The sequence below is a fragment of the Centroberyx gerrardi genome, chromosome 19 (genome assembly GCF_048128805.1).
Source record: "Centroberyx gerrardi isolate f3 chromosome 19, fCenGer3.hap1.cur.20231027, whole genome shotgun sequence".
NCBI classification, from domain to species: domain Eukaryota; kingdom Metazoa; phylum Chordata; class Actinopteri; order Beryciformes; family Berycidae; genus Centroberyx; species Centroberyx gerrardi.
In genome coordinates this window covers 22,027,752-22,048,946 of record NC_136015.1, presented here as the reverse complement: position 1 = coordinate 22,048,946, position 21,195 = coordinate 22,027,752, and the positions used below count along the sequence as shown (strand labels likewise).

Here is a 21,195-nt window from a genome sequence, read left to right as displayed (position 1 = left end):
GATCAACAAAAGATGATGTAGATCCTGCTGTTTTCACACTCCCTACCTGCCCCCCCCCCCTCTCTCTCTCTCTCTCTCTCTCTCTCTCCCTCTCTCTCTCTCTCTCCCTCTCTCTCTCACACTCTTTGTGTGTCTGTCTCACTTCACCCCGTTAACTCTCCCTTTCTACCTCCTCACATCCCAAATCTTCTCATTAAGATTAGCCCTACCGCTGTGAACATAACGGAGTAGAGAAGGCTAGTTTTCCCCATCTCCAGTGCTTCTCTCTCTCTCTCTCTCTCTCTCTCTCTCTGTGTGTGTGTCTCTCTCTCTCTCTCTCTCTCCCCTAATCTCCTCCATGTACATGACACTAATACAGAGACTGATATAAGCTCCCCTGCCTCTCTCTATGACATTTATCACCGTGCTTCTTAATGCAGGCAGGCTGCCGCTGTTGATGAGGAATAGGGATGACAAGCCTGGCCTATTTTCTTGCTAACGATAGTCTCTCTGCTTTTTTCCTTTTTCTCTTTTCTCGTTTTTTTTTTTTTTTTCTTATTTTTTTTGGGGAAGTTTGGATGTTTTGGAAACTATGAATTCACGGAACGGTGTTTACCAAAGCGTCTCGCGCGGCTGTTGACGAGGATTCGACACTGACATTGATCATGCATCTGCCGCATTGTTAGGCGGAGCTGATCTAGGATCTGTTTGGCTTTTTAGATTGTAAGAAGTGATGTCAGAGGAGGGTTTTAGCGGAGGAGGTATCTGCTAAAAGTTGTCTTTCGGAAGAGCTGATTTTTTTTTCTCCATGGAAGTCTGTATTTTTGACGTTTCACAATGCATTAAAAGTCATGTGGTGGACATTTAATCCAAAGCAACTAGCAGTATGACGAGTACACACATTTTCAGCCTTGGCGTCCATATTGTGTGTTTCTTGGTGCCATACTCCACCCACTGAGCTACACCAACCTTTTTCATATCAAGGACCCCTAATTTAGTCCACATTAGAGCCACGGACCCCCATTTCATAGGATTTTTTTCTCTCTGACCCAAATCTGAGAATATTTTTATTGTCAGATATGATTTTGTCCATAATACCATGACTATCTGTATTGTAGAGAGATAACAGTGAAGCTATGATCAAAATAGTCATTCTTCTACATTCTCTAATTGTGTTAACTTCTTGTAAATGAAATAATGGTGAAGTTTAATAATTCATCTTTCATTTCCTGCGGATCCCCCCTCAAGGACCCTCTGGTGGTCCCCGGACCCCACGTTGAGAGCCACTGAGCTACACAGTGAATGGAACCCCTAACCCTGCATTATTAATGCCATGCTCTACCCACTGAGCCCATTTGAAGGAAGATAATATTCCTCATGTTAGTCCAAATTGCCCCGTTAAAGGGTGGGTGTGTTTACAGATGGATGATCTAATGGTTTTCAAGGGTTTTACACTCTTGGATGTTCCTTTTGAACAGTAAAAAAAAGTTGTATTTAGAAAAACTGTTGCCTCTGAAACACGCCGGTCAGAACTTGATGGGATCTTATGTTTGGGGCTCACTGAGGAGGCGGGCCCTCTAGTGCTGCCAGCCAATCAGGGGTGCGTTTCCAAAAAAGTGTTGTTGTCTAACCATGGTCGCAAGTTCTACTGGAAGAACCGTTGTTTACAAAAATACTGTTTCTCAAAACCATTGTCGGAAGAAATGTACGCAACCGCCATCGCAAAGTTGGGTAGCTGCAACTCTGTGGAGCTCCAGTGAGAAATACAACCAGGAAATAATCATGTGAGGTTTGTAGCTGTAGTGAATAAATCTGTGAATTGAAAACGACAAGACTATGTTGAGGAGGCAGGTTTGTTTTTCTAGTTGTCATATTTATAAAGTCAGTAATGCTCTTTTATTGAGCCGACTCCAGTCTCTGTGTTCATGCTGATTAGTCAACGGTATTCTCTTTCTTTGCGGCAGTAAAGCAGTTATAAAAAAAAAGAAATGGGCTAAAAAAAAAACACTGTGTAGCGGGGAAGCTGAATTCCTCAATAAAACATAAAAAACAAAACACTCCACCACAAATCAAGTTGATTCGGGCTGTTATGCCCACAGTCACACATCCCAGATCTGTAACCCGTCTTCTTGCACCAATTCATTTGGTTTGAGAGTGATTGTGTGGAATAGTTGTGATGATGTGATGTGGTGTGATGGTGTCTCATATCCCGACAAGTATTAAATAGCCCACAGCTCAGTGAAATAATGAAAATGAAGAAAAGATAATCTAATGAACCTAAAGCCCGGTGATACTCTTGGGGAAATAGGCTATTGAGTCTATACTCAATGTTATCAATTATGATGACTGGATTAGCTCGACCTTGAGGAGTTTCATTCCAAAAAGGAGATACCGGCATTATCATTTTATTCTTATCTATTTCTGCTTTATTAGAAAGTACACTGGGGAGAATAACAGGGGAGGATGTAGAGAGAGGGGATGATGTGACAACTCTATCTATCTATCTATCTATCTATCTATCTATCTATCTATTTATCACCTATAGAAGAAGTTAGTCTTTGGAGAAATTTTAGCACTCAAATCACTGAATAGTGTCATTAGCATCGTTGCTGGAACTATATTGGTGCGAACTAGAATGGATAATGCATTTCTGTAACGATCATTTGTACTTTGGCTGCGGGAAATGGCCCCAAAATGGGCTCAAGGGCATTTTGCTCCCTGAGTGATGACTGGAAGGCCGCCGCCTCTTCCACGGCTTCCAGCAGAGCGTCCGCCCACTCTCTTAGCCAACCACAACTAACCACTTAGCCAACCACAACTAACCACTTAGCCGGCCACTTAGCCAACCACAAGCCCCGTGGCCCTGTGCCTTGCTCATGTCCCCAGCCAATGATGGAGCCTTACTCTCTCCACTTAGTGAAAGAGTTGCACATTTGGATGGAAGCTTGTTTTTTTCATGCTGACAGATATACCCACAGACTATTTCATTTGTTTTATGTTAGTGGAGGAATCATGTAGCTTATCGTTTTGCCATTAGCCACAACCTAGCCAACAGCTAGGCCATATGATCACATTTTTTTAAGATGATTTTTTCAGCATTTTTGCCTTTATTTGATAGTTCACAGTGGAGAGAGACAGGAAAGAAAGAGAGAGAGAGAGAGAAGGGGATGGCGTACAATAAGAGACCCAGGCTGGTTTTCAAAGGGATACAGCAGTTGCATCATATGACCTTTACCCAACTGAGCCACCATGATGCCCCATGTTCACGCTTTTTAGACAACAGTCAATTTTAGCCTCATTTCTCAAGGCTGATATGGCACCCAACACAATTCATCCTCTAACATAAAGAGGAGGAGGCAGTCATCACTCTGCCCTCTGCCTCGGACTTTGTGTTGGAGAAAACAGACTTATCTAGCATGCGACCCCAGATTTATTGAAAAATGAACATGCCAGTCCTAATGGATCTTGGTAGGAGCGTTGTTCATTATGGCCTATACGGGATAATAGATTTTTAAGCACTTGATTAATAGAAGGAAGACAGTCACCAAAGACCTTCCACATCAGGCCATTATTCAGCTGTCTCTCTCATTCAGGCGCTTGATAAATGCCACCAACTCTTTAAATATAAATGGCACAATAAATATAAATAACACTTTGGCCCGCGCGTCGCGTCTCGCTGCCAGTCTGTAAGTTTGTAGAGAGAGAAAAGTAGGACAGGGAAAGTTGGATTCATCATCTTTAATGCCTTCTGACACTGTCCCCTAATTTAGACATCATATCCTGTCCCAAGAGTCCCGCCTCATCCCCCCTGCCCGTCTGTCTCACCCTGGCATAACCCTCCCGCTTCCCCCATGTGACACCCGACCAAGAGAGTGTTCGAATCAAACCTCCCCTCTTTTCTCTTACCAAACCCCGCCCTCCTTCCCTCATCCCTCTCTCCTCTCTCTCCTCCTACCTCATTTCCTCGCCTCTCTTTTCCCTCAGCTTGAGGAATGTGTATGAATCAGAAGCCAGGCTCACTTATAGTGAAGTCCCCCCACTGCTTTTGTTAGCATACCTCATACTCGCCCGCGCCATACGGATCATTATTTGAAGTCTGTTGTGATTTCTCGGGGAAAAAAAAATGTCATTCCCTCGCTGGTGCTGCCCTGGCATGTAACCCCACACAGCACTCGTTTCAGCCGAGCTCAGATTGTTTGATTGGCATTCGCTGCTGTGTTTGCCAGGACTGCTGGCAACACCTCGCTGTTATTTGCATAAAACAGGAAGGGGGTTCAGAAAATCCCCTGCCATTCTGCATTCTGCTGCCCTTGCTGCACCCCAAAGGAAAATCAGCATGCCATCCACAGAAGAAAAAACATTAGCTGGCCTTGTGCAGTTCTGCTCCAGTCCAAGCCCTTCTCCTAGCCTGGTTTGACTCTTTCTTTTCTCCTCTTTTTAACCCAGCGTGAATCCACTAGTACAAATCCTGTGCTATCTGAGCTGGACCTCTTTCTGTCTCGCGTCCCTGCGGCGAATCCTCTTAAAAGTGTCCCAGTGTGAGTCTCGCGCCGCAGCGTAAGCCCTCTACCTTTGTGCACTTGTGATCAGCGAGATTTGGACTCGGTCCTGGGTTTGACGGCAGGCGGCCGCTCCGCCCCGCGGGTTTGACTAGCTGACCGATAAGAGAGGCGCGGGGAGGAAGCGGTGGAAGCAGAGGATGGGAGGATGAGAAGGGGACTAAGGGGATAAGGAGCGGGTAATTAGGAGGATAAAGAGAGTGGAGGGATGGAAAAACAGCAGGTAAAAAAAAAATGGGAGAGGCTTGAGGGATATCGCTAAGTTCTGGCACTTTCCATTCGTGACTGTGTGCTCTTTTTCCACTGATCTCCTTCTCTACTTCTCTCCCCTGTCCAAATAACCCCTCTGCCTGTCTGTCTGTCCGTCCGTCTGCCTGTCTGTCTGTCTCTGTGTCCGTCTGTCTGTCTCTGCCGGGCGGAGCGGCAAAGACAACACCGGGGCACAAAAACAAACCACTTTTTTTGCTGCTGCTGCCGCTCTCATTTTTGTTTCAATCTTCGACTGAAACAAGAGTGGAGAGGCAAACTTGGCTCACACCAATATGAAGCGCTGTATAGAACGAAAAAGGACCGTTACAGTTGTAAAGGCTTTTCCCCCGGCTGTCAAAGGGGGTGGGGGGGGGGGGGGGGGGGGGGGGTGTGGGGGCGAGGCGACAGAACCAGCAGCTGGACTCACATGTGGAGAGAGTGAATGAGTCCCGTTCAGCCTGATCCCAGCAATGACTGACTGCACCCTTACCAAGAGGTTACACTGAGAAGGACATTACTACACACTTATAAGAGGATTGTAACACACGTAGAAGAAGAACACTGCAGCCACTGCTACTGTGAACACTGCCACCTCCACAGCAGAGCAAGGCTGCAGACATCACTAATAAAATGACTTGAAGTAAAGAAACGAAACAAAAACAGACATCACTTCCTTCCCCTCTTCCATCCCCCCTTCGTCCACCTCCCCCTCCTCCTCCTCCTCCTCCCCCCACCCCCCTCTACAGAAGCCTTGGTGGATCCGTCCAGCGCCGGCGTCGTGGCGGGCGCCGTCATCGGCTCCCTCCTGGCCCTGCTGCTGGTGGCCGGGCTCGTCGGCGTGCTGCTCACCCGCGGCCGGCGGCAGCAGCGCCGCGGCTTCCCCGGCAGCGGGGACTCCATGACGACGGGGAGCGGGGGCAGCAACGGTGGCGGCGGCGGCGGTGGCGGCTACGGCAACAAAGCCCGCCTGCTCTTCGGCGGCTCGGGCGGCGGCGGCAGCAGCAACGGCAAGAACGGCACCGGCGCCAACAACAACGGCCCCGTCTACACGTACCGGGAGGGCTGCGACGCCACGGGGACGCTAACGGAAAAGGCCAACGACTACCACCACCACCACCACCACCACCACCACCTCCACCCCTCGGCCGGGAACACGCCCACCGCGCACGACATCCTCCTCAGCGGCGAGCTGGACGAGGCCGAGAGGAGGAAGTTCGACCTGGACGACAGCATGGAGGAGGAGGAGGAGCGGTACGATCGGTTCGGCGGGGCGGGGGGAGGCGGGGGCATGATGGCGCCGGCCTATCACGTGCGCCGAGGCCACAGCGACGAGGAGGAGATGGACGTGTACCTCGACGACGACATGGAGTCCCAGAGAGACGGCTCCGTCATCTCCAGGACTGCCATCTACGTCTGAGGAGAGAGAGAGGAGAGGAGAGGAAGCGAGGGATGAGAGGGAGAGGAGGGGCGAGAGCGGAGAGAGAGAGAGGAGTCCAGTCCAGCTGCCCCTCCCCCTCCTAAAACCACCGCCTACATCAGCTAAACACCGACCTGCTTCACGCTCAACCCGTCTGAAGAGATGCCATCAGTTACATCCTCTCTCCTTGACACTGACAGTATAATTTTATAGAAAAAGAGGATTAAAGAGAAATAAAAAAAAAAAAGAAACAGAAAGTGTTTGAAGTTGTCGTTTGAAGTCGATGGAGGGAAACTTGGGATTGTGGTGATTCTGGTGCGCTGTGGCTGAATATGTGACTGTGTTTGACTGTGTCATGGGGACAGCTTATATTCTACATCAGCCAAACGAAACTAAAACTTATGAAAAAACGAAACAAAAAAAAGATATTGTAAAGAGCAAACAAAAAAAACCACGGCGACTCCGGCGCTCTGCTTATCGCTGCCGTTCTCGTTTCTTCAGCTTCGCCAGTGAAGTGTGATCATGTGATGGGGTGACTGCGTCGTGTTTTTTTTTTTTGCATTTTCTACCTTAGGAGGAAACATAATCCGCAAAAGCTGCAAGCAAGTTCTGCGACTCCTGTACAGTAAACACTACAAAAATCCTGATTCCCCAAAAAAAAAAAAAAAAAAAAACCTTCGTCAACACCTTCAACACACACACACACAAAACTGTGGATGTGGCGACTTCACCTCAACCCGCCGCGCTTGGGACTTGAAAAGACCACACGAGTCGCCGCGGTGACAGTGATGGAGTTTCTCCGTTTGGCCCCCGGCGGTGACTGTTTTGGGCTCGCGGGACCCTAGGGGGGGTGCCGGGCCCCAAAGGTTCCTCTAAACTGAGTAACATAACAGACTGAACAGTGTGTGCTAATGTGCGGCCGACTGTGGTGTTAATGATGTGCGTCAGCCGTGTGCGGGCCGCTGTCTCACTACGCAGCGGTTGTTGTTATTGTTGTTGTTGTAGATGTCGTCGTCGTCGCTACTGTTGTGTAATGGTGTTGATCTCACTAAGAAAAAGACACTCCGGGAGCCTTGGGGGTTTCACAGTTCCACATTGGGTCGGTAATGACTCATATAATGGGTAAAAAAAAAAAAAAAAAAAGCCGTGCTCTTCTTTGTTTCCAACTCGATTTTTTTCCCTCTCCCCTCTTTAATTCTCTCCTCTCTCCTCCTCTGTTTCTTCTTCTTCTTCTTCTTCTCTCTGCCTGTCTCTTTTTCTCTCCGTCTCATTTCGTTCTGTTTCACATGGCATTCTGCACCATTTGTGTGTTTTCCTGCCGCTCTGTCCCACACGCATTACATCTCTTTCTCACTCCGTTCCTTTCTTTATTTGCATAATGGGCGGCTTAGACGAGCGCCGCGATGGCTGTGTGCGGGGGGGAAGGGGATAACTCGTGTTTATATTCCTATCTGGGTCGCATTCAACGAGGCAAAATATTCACCAGCTTTGTTGGAGGCTGCTGTATTTCATGTATTCATTTTCCATGTCCCGCAGAATGTTTCTAGGCTATGTACCGGATTATTCCATGTTCTGTATTCTGATTGGACGGAGAGACGCGGCCTGAGACACGTTTCAGGAGGCGATGTGAAAGCGGTCGAAATGAAAATCCCAAACTCCTAAAGCACTGCTCCTCACACACTGCAGAACAACAGGTGATTTCATCTCCTGCCTTGTCTTAAAATACTCTTTTTCTTAAAATAAGTGAAAACATCCAGCAGGGTGACATCATTCCACTTGTGTTCGATGCAGTTTGACTAGTTTCTAGCATTTCACTTGAAATGAGGCAGATTTCTCCCTGAGCATCGAGATGCTGTCATCTGATTCAAGACAATTCATCAAACAAGCAAAACTGCATTGGAAACAAGTGAATTTATCTCCCTCCACTGGCAGATCTTTTGTTTTAAGAAAAATAAGATTTGGAGCCTCAGTACCTGATTAAATGACTACGTTTTGCAGTGTAACTATTACATAACTAGACCTACACTGCAAAAAATGAGTGAAAAAGTGATTTTAGTTTGTTTCCAGACCTATCAAGCTTATTTCATGATATTTTGATCTCACTGCACTGGCAGATACTCTTACTGGTTTCATTAAATTCCACTTGATTCATGCCAATACGACTTCTTTCAAGAAATCATCATAAAACAATGAAGAAAACCTTGAAACAAGAAACTTTCTCCAAGACAATTTCACAAGTAAATTCATTCAAGTAAATGTCCTGAAGCAAGTTACATTCTCCTGAAAAAAAGTCTAATTTGTTGAAATGATCTGCCAGTGCAGTGAGATGATTCCACTAAACAAACCCTAAAATAAGCTTAAAGTCTGGATACAAGATGAAATAACTTAAGTTTGTCAGTTTTTGCAGTGGCAGTTCCAATGTCTCCGACCGGATGGAAACACGTTTGCCTTATTGATTCCCAGGTTTTTCCTGCTCTTGTTTTATTTTATTTTTTAAATAGTACCAAATGGACAATTTTGAATTAACTATTGAATTGTATCACTTGTCTTTTTTGGTGTTGGAGTGTCTGGGAGGTTGTGAGGTGGCAGAAGGCAGAAGAGGACGAACCAGACTCTGTCACGTCACGACCTCACACTTACTACACACAGTGTTCAGTTATGTGGTGTGTGTTCAGCTGTGGAGGCTGGAGTCAAGGGTATTGTGAGTAACACAGTAATAAAACAGTATGGTATGAACAGTTAATACTTTTTATTTATTCTAATGTGGGATTTGGGCGGGGCAGGATTTCAGTTAATTCCATTATAAACTGAGTGTTTAGGGGTTGCTGTGAAGGTCTGCTGAGGTCTCATTTATGACAAAGGATCCAATAAAGGGATCTTAAAGGAATTGGACTGTAACACTAGAAAGCTCAGTGGATTTTGAGGGCCAACAAGCATCGACTGAGGGGCTAAACATAGACCAGAGCTGTGTACCGAAAAATACACACACACCGGCATTATGAATCTCTCACCGATCTAATTTCGCTCCTGCCGGCAGGTTCGGTAAAAGCTTTCTCCTCCGCTCTGCGCTGTCGAGAAAAAAACACAATATGCCGTTCCATCCCGCTCCTCCAGCCTGTGGCCTTCGCTCAAAACAAAAATCACCTCGCTATGTCACCGTTCTTGACTGCAGACAGTAAGAGCTAACGGGAGTGCAATAAACGGCGAACTCGACTCAGTAAGCGCGCACCGAGACGATTGAAAACAAGGAAGGAAGGACTGCTGCTGGAGAAGGATTCTGTGTCTGGGCACAGTTTGGCTTCAGCGGAAAAAAAAGCACAATAAAAGCGAAGGTGAGTGTAAACGCTGTCGGGAAAACAGCACCGACTCGGAAAGCAATTTGATTCATCAGTTGAAATGCAGCCAGGTCACAGACGAAAAACACACCAGAACAATTTATCTGAGAAATAAACGAGATGAGAGACACAGTCATTTCTGGTTTCTATTTCAGTAAACAAATTAGACAAATGTAAAAAAAAAAAAAAAAGTTATTAAATGTGGCATTTGTTCAAGCGTTGAATGAGTGAACCGGGCTTAGAAAGAAAAACGTTTAATTTATTATTATGTTATTGAGGTAAACGTGACAATATATTGTGATACGGATCTGAAGTCTTATTGTTTAGCCCCGATTATAACTAATTTGATGCACTTTTTAACAGAAAGTTTGCACAGAAAGTAGAGGGACAGTTTGAAAGCTGAGATATTTCAACTCTGAAATTCAGATTCTAGTGTGAAGGAATCAACATCGATACGATCTGATCAGTTGCAGCTCTTTACTCAACAGTGTTAAACTCCCCCTGACTCCTGAGCAGCAACTTGTTTCAGTACCTGTCTGTTGCTGAACATTACGTCAGCGCTGTGCAGTCTGTTAATGTGTAAATTAAACAGTTGCACCGGCTACTTTACAACGCATTTCAATGAAGACGCTCCATAACAATTCACAATGTCTTCAGGCAGGCTGCAAATTAATGTAAAGTAAGTGAGAAACAGCCGTACCTTTCCTCTGCCACACGTGTCACATGTACTGTTATTGTATCATTTGCAGTAGAGTTTGGATTGAAGTACTGAGCTGTGTATCGACTCCTTAGGTGCACGCACACTCCAGGATTTACAGAACGCCTCCTGTCACCTGGTGGAAATCGTGTGACTCCACAATTTTCCCCCCCTTTTTTTCCCCTTGAATTTAAAGTTTCCGTGAGTTTCATAGCTCAGTGAAAGACATTCAAATCCCATTGTGGAACTGAGGAGTTCATTCCAAAACACGGGGAAAAAATATCCATTTTGCCAGAGAAATTCATTATTTAGTATCTCCAGAATATACAGCATATCCAGTCTGTGAAAGAGTTCATTTCATCATTTTATCAACCAAGAATTCAAGCTATTTTATGCCATCAATCATTTTGTAATGTTTTATCTCATTTTGGAATGAAAGCACTCAGTTTCAAAAGTTCAGGAACATTTCCAAAAAAAATAAAGCGGTTCCTCCTAATCCCCGTCTTTTTTGGAGTTCACCCGGGTTCCCCCCCCCCCCCCCCCCCACCCGTACAGTGTCTGAGAGGCCCGGCGTTAAAATGCCACGGCGCAGCTTCTCTCCGAGGGTTTCTCTCTGCACCGTGAGTCTGAACAGTTGGCTGTGATCACAGCTTCGATGCTTAATTAGCCCCAAAAAATCTTGTAGCGTGCGTGTTCCCTTCGTGAGGAAACTCATCATCAGTCATAACTTTGTTTTTCACAACCCATTTTCAATAAAAAAAAACATTCTGAAACAATTCTCCCAGGAAAAGGCTGTTAATTAATTAAGCCGGCCAGTATGTTGGTCTATAAATACCAGACTCCCACACCTTCTCTCTCCTCAGCACATTTCACAGCACACCTGCTCCGCCATATTAGTCTTCTCAACAGATCTGCTTGTTATTGCAGAGGTTTTTTTTTTTTTCTCAAGTCTTTCTCAGCGACGCCCCGCTTCACATTCGTACAGTTACACACATTCACACCTGGGAGCTTCCCAGTAACGACACTGGGAAGTTCAGAGCGCTGCAAAAAACGACAAGTTGTCAAGTGATTTTAACTTGTTTCCAGACCTATGAAGCTTATTTTTAGTCAAATTATCTCACTGCACTGGCAGATAATCCTGCTGGTTTCATTAAATTTCACTTGATTCATGCCAATATGACTTCTTTCAATAAATCATCATAAAGCTATGAAGAAAATCTTGAACCAAGAAACTTTCCCCAAGGCAATTTCAGTTTTATCAAGCAAATGTCCCGAAACAAGTTAGAAAAAAAAAAAAACGGGGAAATTTGTGCCGAGAAAAAATCTGAAATTAGCGAGAAAAAAACCCTCAGAACAAAAATAGAAGAAAAAAAACTTTTTTCTTGCAAATCTCTGAGTTTTTCCCTTAAAAAAGTTTTTTAATCTCAGAAAGTTTTTTCTCAGAAAATTACCCTCCTCTCACCTAGAATGACCCTAATACTCTTCTTCGTTGTGATAAAAGATGAAATAACGAGTTTGTCAGTTTTTGCAGTGTGCCTTGCTCAAGGGAACCTGGACAGTAGTTGTTAAGGGGGCGGGGGGGGTGGTGGTGGTGGTGGGGGGGGGTTCCCAGCATGCTCGCTGATTGGAAACGGGGTCCTGCTAGTTACAAGCCTGCTTCTCTGATCTTTCATCCGTCCGCCGCCCCCGCCCCGCGCCGCACCGTGCTGTGGGGGTTACGGACCTGAACGCAGCGCCTGTAGGTCCGGTGCATGCTAAGCAGAGGAAGCTGTAGCAGGTCAGCTGGCAGTCTCGGCTCTGTCAGAGGGAAAGAGAGTGGAACGGAGGGAGGAGTGGGGGGTGAGGGGGGTGAGGGTGGGAGTTCAGCGCTCCGTCTGGGGAATACCAAACAGACCGAGAGAGAGGCAAAGAAAGTGAGACTTTTTCTTCTTAGATTAGAGAGATATAGAGAGTTAAAGAAGAAGAGTGGGAGAAGAGACGCTCCAACCTCGGGCCCCTGCAGAGAGGATGAGAAGACATCACGGGGGTTTCTGTTCCCCACCTGGGACCGGCAGCGTTTGAAACGCAGTCAATTATTCACCATTGAGCCCGGAGTTAGAGATGGGTAGATTTGTTGCTGGTGGAGCCCGATCGGTCGGCTCTGACGTGAGGATGACAGAGAGAGAGAGAGTGTGAAAGGAATGAGAGATGGGCGAGATGGGATTACAGCGCTGACGATGAGAGCTGGAGGCGGGAACAAACCCTCAGAGGAGTATTTTGGAGCGCCACGCCAATCTCCCTGCCTGGCGATTGGCCGTTTCCGCCCGACGACAACTGACAGTTCTTTTCAACCCGGCCAATTAGCTAAAAAAAAAAAAAAAAAAAAAAAAAGACCGGGCCTGTTTAGCTTTCCTCGGCGCGGGCTATCAGCGACAGATCTTTTTAATTGTAAAGAAATGTTCAGCAGCACTCCGGGGAACGCTGTGCAGGGGCGGAATGGTATATCCCTCTTTTTCATATTCCCTCTCTCTCTGTCTCTCTCCAGTTCTCTCTCTCTCTCTCTCTCTCTCTCTCTCTCTCAGTTTTAGCACCCAGTACAAGCTGTTCTCTCCATGTTTAATTCAGTAGAAGGCATGAAAGTGTTCCGCATTATCTCTCCTCTCTGCTCCGAGGGAGGAAAAAGGAGATGAGGGAGAAGACGGCAAGAGAGAGAGAGAAAGAGAGAGAGAGAGAGAGAGAGAGATTGAGGGGAAACGGGGTAGAGAGAGAGAGAGAGAGAGAGAGGGAAGGAAGAAGAGGCAAGCTGGCTTTGGCCTGTTAGTTATTGAGCCGGGCTTTTGTTGTTAATCCAGTTAAACCCGAGCCTCTGCCAGACCAGCCGAGACTCCGGCAGATGAGCATGAAGTTCCTCCTCCTAACGCCGGCTAGATGAGTCTCATTGTGCTCTGTAACCAATTTGCTTAGTGCGCCGCTGTTTTCTCGGGGTTTCTTCCACTTCTTTCTCCCACTGTGCTGCTCCTGCACTGTTCCCCGCCGCTATACTCAGCGTGCAATTCGTCATGTCTGTTTCCTCCAGGTTATTTCAGGTTTGTGGGTACACAACGATCACATGGAAAATGCCCGTTCGGGGGGTTGGGGGTGAGAGGGTCAGGAGGGAGACACATGAACACTTTTCCTTTTCTTGCCTTTTTTTCCTGGTTTTTTGTGGCTCCCATCACATCCCTGTATAGTGTAAAACGATGATTCTCAACCTTTTTCATTATCGGGGACCCCTAATTTAGTCCACATTAGAGCCATGAACCCCCGTTTGATGAGATTTTGTCTCTCGGACCCAAATCGGAGAATATATTTATTGTTAGATATGATTTTGTCCAGAATCCCATGACTATCTGTGTTGTAGGTAGAGAGATAACAGTGAAACTATGACCAAAATAATCATTCTTCTACATTCTCTAATTGTGTTAACTTCTTATAAATGAAATAGTGGTGAAGTTTAATAATTCATCAATTTGCTGAGGACCATCTGGAACCCCCTCAAGGACCCCTGGTGGTCCTCGGACCCCACGTTGAGAACCACTGTCTTAATGGACCGACTCTAAGAACCTCTTTACGTCCAAATGCTGATGATTCCTACCGCTGAAATCCAGATAGCCGAGTCTTCAATTTGATTCTAAAATGAATGTGGCGCTCTACCAGCCAATATAAAGCCAGCAGACTTACACTCGACTTCATCTTTCATGCAATGATGTTCAGGAAAGTTTTCTCAGTCTTATTTTGTTCATTTAAGAGCCATTTTTATCATTCACGCTTTTATTCCCTCCTGCCTCGATGACTTCATCTCTCTTTATTCCTGCCTAAATCAAAATTCTCTTTGACGCGTCCAACTTGTGCAGAACACAGCAATGACGATTTATTTGGTTTTATTTTATTATTTAATAATTAATTCTATTTTTATTATTTAACAGAATAAATCACATTACCCCAATTGTGACGTCACTTCACTGGTTACTCTTAAATATTCAGAGGAAAACCCTGTGATGGAGATTTGCTTTGATGTAGCAGCAGTTTTAAAATGATGGATTTCACCAGGATTTCTTGACTTGCTCCTCTGTGACGTCTAATTTTGATCAAGGTCAAGTCTAACCCCAAACATGCCAATTTTTAATCCTTGAATTTCACCAGACAAGACTTTGAAAAGTCCTTAAATTTGATGTTCAAGTGAGTTTTGGAACCCTGACTTACTCAAATAGCATGACATATACATATATATTTTCACAATTTCATTATATTCTTGATATTCACACTTTTTACCAAACCCATTCACAATCAGTCATCTACAGCTACCACTGTGAACAGAAATGATCTTTGCAGGAAACCCACAACCTAAAACATATCCATCTCAACCAGGAATTTAGTCTTGTTTTTATACTTAAAATCTAATTTTTCTCAGAAGAAGCGAAGAAAATCTGTATATGGTGAGATAATTAGACTTGTTTTCAAGGCAGATAAACTTGATTCAAAGATTTTCTTCAATCAAGTAACATTATGGTGAAACAAGTTGGGTGATTTGCCCTATTTAGAGATACTGTATTTCATTTCAAGGAGAATTCACAGTCTTGAAACAAGTGAAACTGCTCAGAAACAAGTGAAGTTATCTCTCCCTCTGGGCTGCTTTCTTCTCTCTTGTTTCAGTCAAAATCAGCCTTCAAGACTGAACACTAGATTAAATCACTTGTAAAGGCTGATGTGTTTTATAGTGCAAGGCCCTGCTGTGTTGGACAGCAGCCCAACTTCCATCTTCTCTGCTGCTTTCAGACTGAAAACAGCAGCAACAGAAGATGAAGCTTCACAGCTGCAGTGTCGAGTCTGTCAGAGAGGAAAATGTGAAGGGTTTTACTCCAAAGTGCTATATATTGATCTGGGCTGAAAAATGAAGAATTCATTTCCAAAACTGCTATATATCTATATTGGGGAGGAGGAAACGCATTAACTAAGATTCACCGCTCAGCAGCTGTAAAATATAGAAGATTCAGCCTCGTTTTGCCTGACAAACACATAAAACAAGTGTACAGTTTGATCTGATTTCATGCTATTGATCGATTGGAAATGGTGTCAAATGATAGATGTCTCATTTTGGATTGAAAACCTGGACATTGTTACCTGACACTCAGCACTCAACACTTCAAATAATACAAGATCATCAAGTTACTTTTACCAGCAAAGGTCTTAAGATGAAAGAGGTGTGCAGACCAAGTCAACTTCGCTCGAGTCCCAAGTCAGTCTCAAGTCTTGAGGTACAAGTCTCAAGTGAAGTCCAAGTCATTAATGTGAAGTCTCAAGTCTAAATGTAGAACAGCAAGTCAAGTTACTTTTACCAGCAAAGGTCTTAAGATGACAGAGGTGTGACCAAGCCAACTCAAGTCTCAAGTCTTGAGGTACAAGTCTCAAATCAAGTCCAAGTCATTAATGTCAAGTCTCAAGTCTAAATCTAGAACAAGTCAGAACAAATCAAGTCCAGTATCAATTTAATATCTTAAAGAAATCTAGGTAACACTTTACAATAAGGGTACAACAATTAAGGGTTAGTTAATACTTAATAAGCATTAACTAACCCTTAATTAACAGTTAACTAATGTGTCTGGTAATCATTTACTAATGGTGTTCATGTTAACTAAGGTATTAATTTATACATTATTTAATAGTCATCTTTATAAACTATTAAATAATGTATAAATTAAATTAATACCTTAGTTAACATGAACACCATTAGTAAATTACACATTAGTTAACTGTTAATTAAGGGTTAGTTAATGCTTATTAAGCATTAATTAACCCTTATTAAGCATTAACTAACCCTTAACTTAGTGCACTGTATTGTAAAGTGTTACCGAAAACTAAATATCTAGGACTTTTCAATGCAATATGGTTTTAATAGGATAAAAACTTGGTAAGAGCATCATGAGTTTGATTTCTATAATCAGTTTCAACTTCAATAAATTCAATCATTCCATACAAATTCAGAAAACAGAATTTAAATTCAGTCGTCTGCTGGAACAAATCTCATCACTTTCAATCTAAGTCATTTACACAAACACAAGATCTCAAGTCAAGACTTTAGAAACCTTTTCAAGTTGTCAGAGTACAAGTCAAAGTCAAGTCCCAAGTCACCAGAACCCAAGTCAAGTCAAGTCTCAAGTCTTCTCTTCATGCATCAAGTCAAGTCTCAAGTCTTCTCTTCATGCATCAGGTCTGACTCGAGTCCCCGCCTCTGGAAGATGAATAATAACTTCACTAACAATCCATAGTGAGTTGTACTTGGATCCCAGCATTTTATTTCTTCCTCCCCTGTCAGAACCACAGCATCTATCTGTCCGTCTGTCAGGTCGAGGCTGATGACCGGCAGAGAGAGAGAGAGAGAGAGAGAGAGAGAGAGGGACGGGTGATATTTTTAGCTGGTTAATGGACAGATCACTGTGTGTGTGTGTGTGTGTGTGTGTGTGTGTGTTCTGCCTGCGTGTTGTTAGGAAGTATTTTGCAGCTTGTGTTGCCAACCAAAGTCCATAAGCTGTAAGCTATCCTTGGTGCATATGAGGTCTTTATGTGTGTGTCTGTTGTGTATGTCTGCTCTGTGTGTGTGTGTGTGTGTGTGTGTGTGTGTGTGTGTGTGTGTGTGTGTGGGAGTGTGTATGAGTGTACATATGCCTATGGATTTTGAGAGTGTTTTAGAGTTGGAGGAGTTGACTGGCTGCCAAGTATGGGAGGAGGCTAAATCTCACTGCACTATGTTCTACTGCAGGATTAGCAATGCTCACTTTCAAGTGCCTGATCTGTATGTGTGTGTGTGTGTGTGTGTGTGTTTGTTTGAAAGTTCGTGCTCTGCTGTGTGTGCAAGTGTGTGTGCATGCGCATGTGTGTGTATGTGAGTGTATGAGAGAGAGGGAGTGAGTGTGTGTTTTGTACAAGGATGCAAACTTGCGTCCTGCTTAGCTGCAGGGCACAGGTTTGACAGCTAAGTAGATTTGTGCGTGTGTGTGTGTGTGTGTGTGTGTGTGTGTGTGTGTGTGTGTGTGTGTGTGTGTGTGTGTGTTTCGCACACTTATGCCCGGCTTTACTTTAGGGAACTGGTTTGACAGCTGAGTGGATTTTAATGTGTGTAGTACGTGTGTGTTCTGTGTCTGCCTGTGTGTTTTCACTTACGGGGATGTGTGTGTGTGTGTGTGTGTGTATTTGCGCTCAGGGCCCACATGTCAATTCGCAGAGCATTAGCGGTGACATTATGCAGCAGCAATTAGCATAATTTCATGCACACGGATAGCCCGAGCCTATCATGATTTGTATCTGCTCGTCATTCCCCAGTCATTTCATGCACCGTGACCTCATGACAAGAGGATGAGAGGGAGCCCAGATAGAGGAAGAGACACACACACACACACACACACACACACACACAGAAATATTACCGTCACTGTAGGAGACAGATTGGCATTCATCTCTGCCTTTCCTCCCGGCTCTGATTTCTTTACCGGGCTCTTCTCTGTCACACTCGATCTTTCTGAAGACACAGTTGCTTTTATAGACCTGGAATAGTGTTGTTGCCTATTTGGATCCGTTTTTTTTTTTTTTTTTTTTGATGCATTAACTTAGATTTTCACTGTCCCGCAGCACAGCACTCCTTTAGACCTTTACATGATTTTTTAAAGGTGATGACATCAGATTTTTACCGCAAAAAACACCATAATATCCTGTATCTGTGAGGTTTGATCGGGTTGTGGATCAATACCAGCGACTCAATGATTACTTTGCCCTGTGCTGAGATTTCTGTCTTTCCAAACTCACTTTCAGACGGTGCTACAAGCGAGCGACAGGTGTCTTCAGCACATTTTGTTCTCAAGCCAAAAAAGCAAAGTGCTATGATTATGCATCGTGATAAATTAGCTCTTCACTATTAGCTAACTGACTCGTTTGTATATATGTCAATTACAGGCTATAGCGTAAGCTGTGCAGCAGACCTGTCCGTGTTGGAAAGTTACTTAATGCCAATTAATTGAAGCAACTGAGTGAAATCATGTCAACCGAAATAGATGAAGATATTATGTGTCATCGACTTATGCTAACAACCACGGTGCAGATGTGTTATCTTCACGAATGCACATTCTGCACTTTGGGTCTGCAGCTGTCCGCCGAACAAAAAAAAAGACTTAAATCTTAGATCTTAGAAAAAAATAGGTCAGGTCAGGAATAGATAATGGCATTTCACTCGCTGCAGGTAAACTAGGAGAGAGTGTATGCAGACACACAGAGTGCTCATGGATGTGCAGACACAGGTAACGTCAAGGATAAACGCTGGAAGGCTAAGCTGGTTATGGCTGGTAATTTTTACTTTTTTCACTGTGGCTTCAAAGCTGAATAAAATCCACCTTAACACATAAGTAAATCCATATTGGAGGAAACCTCTAAAGCATAATTAATAAGTGTTGGCCTTGGATATAGTTAGAGGCAAACATTTTACACCCCTATTAATTTTCACATTAGTTTGACAGGCAGCAGGATCCGGAGTCCCTTATTTGGATAAGAGCGTCTGCTCAATTTGGCTTCCAGCGAGGCACACAGCCCACTCCCCCCTCCCGAAAAGACATATTTACAGAAACATACATGACATTTTCAAATGAGCATTGGGAAGAGCGGCAGATTGAATTAGCGGAGAGTTTTATCTGTTTTACGCTTTAGCAGGTTTGTGGTTCGTGGGATAAATTAAGAAGAACTTGTGTCGGTTCGATTTAGCCTGAAGGAGGAGGCTCAAACTCTCCTCAAAGGGCATGATTTGGGCAGTCTGAGATGACCTGGGGTTTATATATAGGACTTGTCTGTCATACACACACACACACACACACACACACACACACACAAAGGGAAAGCCAGATTCGTCCCTACCATTTCTGCCTATCTGTCATTTCTTCACCTTGCTGTGGCTCTGACCCGGCCCTCCTTACTGTTGGTTGCTTGTAATGTTGCTGATGCAGAAATGAATTGACGCTTTTTTTTTTTCTACCGGTGCAATATTTTGTCGCTGTCAGTTGAAAATGTCAACTTCTCAGGAGCGAAGGAAAGCAGCAGCCTCCTTTTCAGCTCGACCACCGTGCACTTTTGAGTTTATCCGAAATTGAAAGTGCTCTATAAACCTGATGGCGGAATCTTCCCCATCCACAGAGGAGCGTGTAATCCTCCAACCGAAGTGAAAACACGACAATCACAAAGCCGGAGTTACAAGGTTTCCACATGATAAAAATGATGAAGTCGTCCGCGATAAGAGTGTCAGCGAACTGCACGAAGTCTAGATGTAGAAAGGAAAAGGAAGACATGGAGCAGTTGTCTCCTGCCGCTCCCAGTGCCTCATATTTGCAAAATGGAGACTTTGTTTCTTTGTTTTTATTTATAATATGAATGTTTTCTTTGTCTGACTTGTTACATTAATATTTCAGGCATGTTGTTAGCTTCTTTGGTTGCTGGATGATCTCTCTAATTACTTGCCACCCTCGTGTTAAGAGACACGCGTGAAACTTTTAATTTCTCAATGGGAAGGTATATTCCAACCTAATTTGAACCCAGCTGAACTGGGTCATGCTGGGTACAAATGATAATACAAATCAAACCAGCACACCGCAGTACCACGTATTTTTTAAATTAAATGCCACTGCTGCAACAAAAGTAACGCACGTTTCCAGACCGGGGTCAGTTTGCTATTTTGAATGGATTCAATTAATTCTGGTTTTGATTCATCTTGTCTAGCGCGATGAAGCCAATTGGATTGCTCCAGAAGTAACAAGCCCTCGGCCATCTCGCTCTCCAGCCCGACTAAAGCAAGCGCTTAGAGATAATTGAAAAGATTTCAATTAATAAAGCAACCCGATCTTTAGCCGTGTTCTTCATCTCTGTTTGGTGGTTACACATTCCGCCTCGCCGCCGAATCCACCGGCTCAAACCGCTCTTTTCATTTCAACGCCAGCTGTTTCATTCACCGAAGGTCCCTACTGTTTTCCATTCGGCTCTGTCAAGAGAAGAACAAAACAACAAAGGGAAATGAAGGAATAAAGTGAAAAAAGATGATCTACGTTAAACATAATTGCTACTATTTTACATTTAATCAGGTCTTCTCCTGGTGGTTCCTGCATGAGAATGGCTGTCCTACTTTTCTCCTTTCTTCTCTTTCATTTTTTCTTTTCTCTTTTACTAAATGGGGAAAATAAGAGTGCTTTGCAGTCCTGGTCTGCAGGGAGCTGATTGTGTGCATATCTTGATGTGATGATATATTCATTTCTGCTGTGAGTGAGTGGATATTAATCAGCTATACTCGTGGTTTAAAAATGTATCACTTAAATCTTATTGAATGCAGCATGAATACAGTTTCGCTCCGCTCTGTCCATTAAGTCAATTTAAAACAAAAATGCATTTCACCGGCTGAAATGAGAACTCATTCTTTCTTAATTGTTCTCTCCTGATTGAATAGAAGCTCAGTTTATGTCTGGGATTTATTTAATGCATGTTCTTTTTTTTTTTTTTTTAAAGAGAAAGTACGGCCCCTGAACTGACGGTGGATCTGCACCCTCTGTGTTCTGCACATGAACCTGTCATTGTGACTGAGCAGTTAGTGTCAGAATCAGAAACTCTCAAATTAAATATTTGAAAAAAGTGACACCTGCTCTTGCAAAATGAAAGCACAAAATGAAAACTATGAAACTATGATGCTTTTTAAAGGTGGGGTATCCTAGGATGTGGCAATTCTTAGTATTTATGGTGATTTTGGTTCTTGGAGGTGTGAAGTAATCACAGTAAAAAAAATGGTATCATATTACTATGCTGTTTCCCCAAAGTCACCAACTATAAAACATGCCCCCTTGTACAAGCCAGTCAGATTTTGCTCCAGTGTCTATGTAGACACTGGACTGTCTGAAATCAACCAATCAGCGCTAAGAACAGGGTGGG

The 21,195-nt window shown here is 43.9% G+C and overlaps 1 protein-coding gene across 2 annotated transcripts in view; it reads left to right on the top strand.

Annotated features, from left to right (window-relative positions):
* The window catches only part of pvrl2l (PVR cell adhesion molecule related 2 like), a 253,501-nt gene that overhangs the window by 152,690 nt on the left and 79,616 nt on the right, over nucleotides 1-21,195 (top strand). The window contains exon 7 of one of the 2 annotated variants that reach the window (XM_071911111.2): nucleotides 5,534-6,728. The exons of the other annotated variant lie outside the window; for it this stretch is intronic. Coding sequence (XP_071767212.2) covers nucleotides 5,534-6,204 — 671 coding nt within the window. The 3' untranslated portion in view covers nucleotides 6,205-6,728. Of the gene's footprint in view, nucleotides 1-5,533; nucleotides 6,729-21,195 lie in introns of those variants that run through there. 2 annotated transcript variants of the gene reach the window in all.